The 6,784-nt window shown below is 43.5% G+C and overlaps 1 protein-coding gene across 1 annotated transcript; it reads left to right on the top strand.

The window, feature by feature from the left end:
• Window positions 1-1,481: 1,481 nt before the first annotated feature.
• Window positions 1,482-6,434, top strand: T265_02727 (hypothetical protein; the record flags this gene model as incomplete). The annotated part of the gene is made up of 5 exons (XM_009167042.1): window positions 1,482-1,591; window positions 1,613-1,905; window positions 5,083-5,219; window positions 5,505-5,673; window positions 6,325-6,434. The coding sequence occupies 5 exons, from the start codon at window positions 1,482-1,484 to the stop codon at window positions 6,432-6,434; spliced, it is 819 nt and encodes a 272-aa protein (XP_009165306.1).
• Window positions 6,435-6,784: the final 350 nt, after the last annotated feature.

Below are 6,784 nucleotides of genomic sequence, written 5' to 3'. Positions count from 1 at the left end.
ACCGCTACGCACCACTACGCTTCTCAATAACACACTGATGCTGTCACCTCGATTGGTGACGAAATGTTTGCAATCAAATTGCTCAGCTCAGCGAACAAGCCAATAACGAACTGTCAGGCCTATCATCAAGCAGTTCGTGTCGATCCCGTTTATCAGTTGCCAGTAACGCCCCCAATACGAAATTAGGGCTAGATCCCACCGAAATACCGTTACTTGGTATTCCTTGACTCCCATTAGGTGGATATCGCAGCAGTCTCACCATATATGCCAGGATTATTCCCGTAGTACTTGGTCTGGTAAAGCGGATGGGGATCAAACTTAGTTTCAAACGTTTTGAAACGCAAAATTCGAAGAAATTCCTGAATAACAACTAATTCTATAAGTTAGCTCTAATAAGCGACTGAAAAAATATCGATTGGTGAAGCTCATATGCTAGAAAAACTGACTTTTAGGGTTATGAAAATATAGGGAGTGCAGCACTTTCAGTTGTAGAATATCATAAAACGAGAGATTCGGTTGAGTCTCTCGTGAAAACCAAATTGATTTGCAAATGAGTGTATTTCTCGAAAAAACCAAAAACAACTTTCAACGGATACTGATTCTGTATAGTTGTCAAATGTGACATGGTTGCTTGTTTTTCCGATTGAAATGGAACTCAGCTCATTGGGTGGTACGCCCACTTGTCGTGAAGAAGTTCTTGTGTCAATAAACTCACAGACTGTTGATCAAACTTTCTGAACCGTCTCAGCCGATTCCACACATTACTCCACAAATAGCCAACTTCTCTAGTGCGTGCATCAAAATGATGTGGAGACTGAGAGGAAAGTAAACCAAAACCGTTTTTTAGAGAATCGGTGACATAGGGGGCCTACGATTGACCAATCGCATTCCGAGTGGTCATGCCCGAACCTGCCCACAAAATGGCTGCCAAAAGGCCTTGTGGTTTGTAGAGAATGGCTTTTCACAAGTACTACTCGCTTTTGCGTACATGCGGAGGCAAACGCAACTGCGGGAGATCGACGGGCCTCTCTGACTGGGCTAGAGAGTTTAATCGGTCAGCGATTCAGACAGCTCAAATGAATTCGCTGTATCAGTGGACACTGCTTATAGCTCACGATTGCCCGGCTTGTGGTAAATATTCCACCGTTTACGGTCACCGTATCTATTCCTGTCAACTGTCTGTAGAAGTAGCGATGATGACAGTATAACAAAAGAATTCGGAAGGGGGGCGACCTGAATACATTTTAACTTTTTCCCACCCAGTTTCAGCCCAAGCTTATGACACTGACTTAGACGTTTGCGTGAAAAAAGTCAATAAGTTTAGGGCAAAAACCTTGACTTATTTTCTTTTCTGTGCCAGTAATTGGAGTAGTTTGGTTGGTCAGTCTAGACCGGGATAATTCTAAGTGAATCAAATAAAATCCACTTCAGCCCAGTTAGCCAATCCGTTTTTTGTTCAGTGTCTGAATTTTTCTGATAGAATGGGATTGTTCCGACCCAATCGGTCAGCCGTTACGAGCAAAGGAACCACACAGTCTCGGGACTATGAACCAAGAAACCTGACGACAACCAACGGACTAATTGGATCAAAGTAAGACAATCATTGAAACAGAAGGTCACCGAATCAACCAATCAAGGGAACAAAGTCACACCAAAAAGCAAGAAGAAAACGGCCGAATCACAACAGAACAACCTTCACAGGAGACCAACTGAATGTGCCCAACGGACCAAGCAGACACAGGAGATTGAGACCCCGTCAGATTCACAGGAGACCAACCAAACTATGCAAAGACCGTTTCCAGAACTACCAGATACTGTTTAGAAGCTATATAATCACAGGCAGAAGAGAAGGAATTCACCCACTCAACCCTGCACTGACGATGTCACCTCGATCGGTGATGAAACGTTTGTAATCCACCTGCCAAGCTCGGCGAATAGACCAACAACCATACTTTAGTACTATCAGAGTAGCCTTTTAACATAACGGTTCACAACTTATTGTGTAAAACGTCTTGTGAATGTGGGACTGCAAATTTCGCCCCTTATAACGGTTGTCTCTAACAACTTTATAGCGGCCCATAAGAATTTTCCCGAATACTGTGAAAGGTAAAGTTGAAAGGGTTGTGTTCAGTCACCGGGAAATATTACATTTTTGTTTAGGCTTATAGACCCCAAAAGGTGAACTTGAATCTACCAGTATAAATCGACCAATTAACTTTTCTTTTGTCAGCTAGCACTGGTAGACGTATTGCTATTGGCCAGTTTGGTTTGGCTGATCGCACGTGAGCTAAAGTTCGTAAAAGTTTCAGAAAGATACTAGTTGCTTATCCAAAGGACGCGTTTGGCCACAAATTTAGCTCTCCCGGTGCAACTCTCTATATATTGCAGTTCAACACTCCCAGAAACCCCAAAGCGAATTGTAACGTTCTGCGTTTCTCTCACTAAGAAGTTAGAACAGGGCCGTTATCAATCTTGAATGGTTTTGTTACACATTAATCGAGTTTGGTCCGTCGGTCGACCCTTATCTGATCGTGTACAGCATGCTAGTTTGTGATAACGGCTGAATGTCTTTCCGAATGCTATGTACGTTGCCTCCTATTGGATGAATACATTCCCGAAGTAACGTGTACGGGGAGAACAAATGTCTGAGACGAGATCTTCAACCAATCGTTGATCGAGTGTTGAGTTGTAAGCAGGCAAACGGAAAACACCAGTTCTACTGAATCAACCTAGTGAGGAAGCTTACTTGCGTCCCTTATGATTGACCAAAAATGTTGTGTTTAAAGGCATCAGAAAAAATGGCGAATGAGTGAAGCTCGAGTATCCGCACGCTTAGCTAATTGTGAATTTCAAGTTACTCGGTGGTTACTTTGTAAATTGTACTATATCATTTTTCAACGGCAGTGTGAAACAAAAACACCGTTTGGAACAATCCTCAACCGCACCACCAGAAATTAGTGAAAATCAGGCCACAGTTTAGTACCTTGGGTTTCAGGAGGTCTTGACAATGAAACCAAGACAAGTACAAAACATGGGCAGTCTTTCGGAATTGCGACAAATGGTGACCATACTGTGAACACCATGCAAGAATCCGAAAAGGCTTATGCAACAGTGGTAATCAGATTTCTAACAAATTTCGTCACATGTATCAAAAGTAAGCACGTGTACCGTGCGGACAAGTGACGTCGGCGACCTGACCGCGTTGGATTTTAGAGCGCAAACGCTGGGGATGAACACCAAGTGGTCCAGTTCTACCACGTTCGCTCGGCAGCTTTCAATCGTCCCCATACGCAGGATGGTTGCCTCAGGAGTGGTGACGATCAAGTTCTTCGTGAGGAATGCTCAACTGACTATTCGCCAGTTTTCGGTTGATACTTCAACTTTTAAGGGAAGCCACTCTCTACTAAAAACCCTACACAGCTGTCTCACATCTATTGGGAATCATCGGCAATGTGCGCTACAAAGGGCTTCCAACCTCCCACCAACCAGTTAGAAAAATTTGCCGTTTGGCCACAGTCTGCTGATCAGCAATGTGATTAACTAGCATTTGCTAGCTGTCATATTACTACTGAATTCTGATAAGTACGGTAACGACAAACAAAATATCATGAAATTTTTTAACGTAAAAATTCATGTAGCTCATTGCTGACATCCTACTTGTCAAGATCACAGTTTTTGCCTTGGAAACGTGTTGTAATTTTATTCAAGAACGAACGTCCGTGAAACTCGGTAGTTAGTATCTTGTATACTGGAGCACTCTTCAAGTAATTGTACCAGTGAGGCCGGTTCTCATTTGTCTTTGTTTAAACAAAGTTGAATGCTTAGCAGATCTACTCTGATATCAAACCGCGAGTATAAACTAGCGTTACAGCATTCTCCACTCAATAACCGTTTTGTGCCTGAATAGGTGGAAATTTTTTGTGGACCATAGTTCACAGCTGCGGAACGTCTTTTCCTCAATATGCCATCCGAATTCTCAACTTCTCAAAAAAGTACTGACGACATTGCAATAAAGTACAAGTTCCAGGGTAAAGGGGAATTCCAGTTTACTTTAGCTATCAAAGCATTCTTTGTCGGTATGATGGCGTCAGTGACTGCTGTGTTGCGATTAAACCAAAGAATGACCAAGGGAATGGAATTTCCCCCCAAAAAAACTAATCAAACGAGGCCCTGTAATTTGGCACCGGGTACTTTACTGGTTTTTGTCAGGCGGGTTTTAAAATGCGAAACTGGTGACCAAATTGAATTGCTGAAAAAAACACCAGGGAATCATTCGGTGCTATGGGAAAGGATTCATTACTTTGGACGGACCAAACTTTATCGAACCCGACCCCGTAATCAATACAGCTTCTCCGTTGCGGGAGTGGAGGAATCACATGAAGCTCTCCCCCCGCCAAGTCACTCGTTGTAATGTTTATGTCGTGTGACTTTTAAAAACAAATGTACGTTACAACAAAGCAAATTGATTTACGTCCCGGGGTGCCTGCATGTTTTCTTACCTAGTGGTTTTGATGAGGTGACGCTAGAATGTCATGTGGCTATCAGCATTTCCCTTCGAGTTTTCTCAGTTTACGATCTCCCGAAGATACCGAGGAATGTTCGCATGGTTAAATAGATGGCAACTTCAATAAATTTGCGCTAACAGCCCTCCAAGGTAGCCGTAACTCGGAACAAAACCGTTTCATTAGCATGCAGAAGACCCTCAGGTTAATGGCCCTCCCAAGTTGGATTAGTTAAAATGTGCTGGAATATCTCTAATATGCGTCGAAACTTGGTTTATTCCCCATCCGTAAAGCGAAAAATAGCTTACTATTGACTCATAAATACTGGTGGAGCGCACCTGACCAGTGTTCTGGAGACTTCGAATCAATCACATATTTTTGGAGGAACTCTGAAGCATGCAAACTCGAATGGAGCAGACGAAAGATTGAAGCCATCCAACGGGTGGCAGCTTGCGCCTCTCCCTCTGGAATTCCTCACGCGCAAGCGGTCAGTGAGATTACCCAGCCATTCCATTCCAGCGTTCATTGGCGCCAATAGTGATTGATTATTGATCAGGTGACTGTTGATCTGTTCGCCGAGCTTGTCAATTGGCTTGCAAACGTTTCGTCACCATACGAGGAGACATCATCATCAGTGTGCAGTTGGTGACCAAACGTTTGGAAATCGATTGGCAAGCTCGGCGAACTGATCAACAGGCACCTGATCAAAAGCCAATAGTGATTGTCTAACGCAGATGCGAACACTGGTTTTCTCAGTAAACCTGTGGTGTTTATTAGTGAAATCCATCGACTTTGCAGTAATTTAAACTTGAACATGGCTGCACACAAGCGTGAGTGTTCGACCAAGCTAATTTACCGATAAGTTCAGCCGAAATAAAAAAACACCGTATTTGATTAAAACCCAAAATACATAGAGTTTATGACCAAAAGATTTTGTAGTAAAGAAAAGATCAATTGTCATCTTTTGTTCGGTGCGTTTGTGGCCATAAAGGGATGTCTCAGTGGTTTGAGTGCGAATTTACTCATCGGAACGTCCGTGGTCCAAACTTGACCTCTGCCTCTCGACTTTTCTTGTCTGGTCTTGGCCATTCTGAAAGTACCTCAGCCCTCGTGCTTCCTTCGGGTGGCATGGTAACTAATCGCGGAACGATTTACTTATTTTTTGGGGCTTGTGAGCATAAGGTATATTGCTTGCACTTTGAGGGTGGAGCTCCACAAGTCATGAATCAACTCGAAATGTGTGGTCGCCACTAAAAGCTTTGTGGTCGCAAATACAACGGTTTGAAGCTTTGGTGAATGTGTGTCCACCGTGACTACCGTCTCAGATGTTTGTTCGCAGATAAGCTTTATTCTCGAATAAAGATGTCTCCACCCTCCGAATTCATGTACTTGTAAATATAGCATGTATCTAAGCAGTATGAAAAGCACTCATTCACCTACACCCCACGGAGGCCAGCTCAGATGATTGGATAAAGTTTCAAAGAGGGGACCAAATGTTTGAACGGTTAAGGGGGGATCTGTTTTAGTGGGCTTTCTGAGACTCTGAAAGTTTCATTCGGTTTTCCCAGAGTGGTGCGAAATTCAACCCAGAGCAGAATGGGAACGTCAAATTTGAAGCAGGTCTACATGCAAGTAACTGCGTGCGTTAAAATTCTGAGCTCACCTTGTCATCCAATGGAGTCGGTAAGAAAAACATCTGTTTAACTATATAGGCATACCTATATAAGAAAAGCCTGGCAATATACATTTCATTCGGAATGCCCACTTTACTATTGCTAAGCAATAACTGTAGTAACGGTATTTTCTTCAGCTTAGTTCTCAGTCTCCCAAGCTAGCATTCACGTCAAAACAACCACCAAAGGTGCACAAAGTTTATTAGTGCCCAAAATGAAGTCGGGAACAGTTGTACAGCGCTTCGTACATATAGCGTAGGCGGTTATAACTTTCTGGAATTTCTGATGCGTTCTGGATGCGCCATTGGCAACCGGCATTTGGCCAATACTGGGTCATGATTGGCTTTCAGGTCCAGATTCTCGACCAATCATATCTCCTCTTGATGCCGGACCGGTAAGCGTCCCGAATTCTTGGCCAGTCTCGTGCGAGCTAGGATTATTGGCCGTAGCAGCGCCTGAAGACGTGCAGTATAGCGGGATCCGTGTGGATTCCTGCCTAACGATAACCGAGGAATTTTCAAATGTTGTCTATTCCCGTTTATCGAACCGGAGATAGCTCAGTGGTTAAGGCGTGAACTTACTGGCAGGAAGGTCCACGGTCCGAACCCA

This window comes from Opisthorchis viverrini, assembly GCF_000715545.1.
Source record: "Opisthorchis viverrini unplaced genomic scaffold opera_v5_35, whole genome shotgun sequence".
Classification (NCBI taxonomy): Eukaryota; Metazoa; Platyhelminthes; class Trematoda; order Opisthorchiida; family Opisthorchiidae; genus Opisthorchis; species Opisthorchis viverrini.
This window is presented reverse-complemented; position numbering and strand designations above follow the sequence as displayed.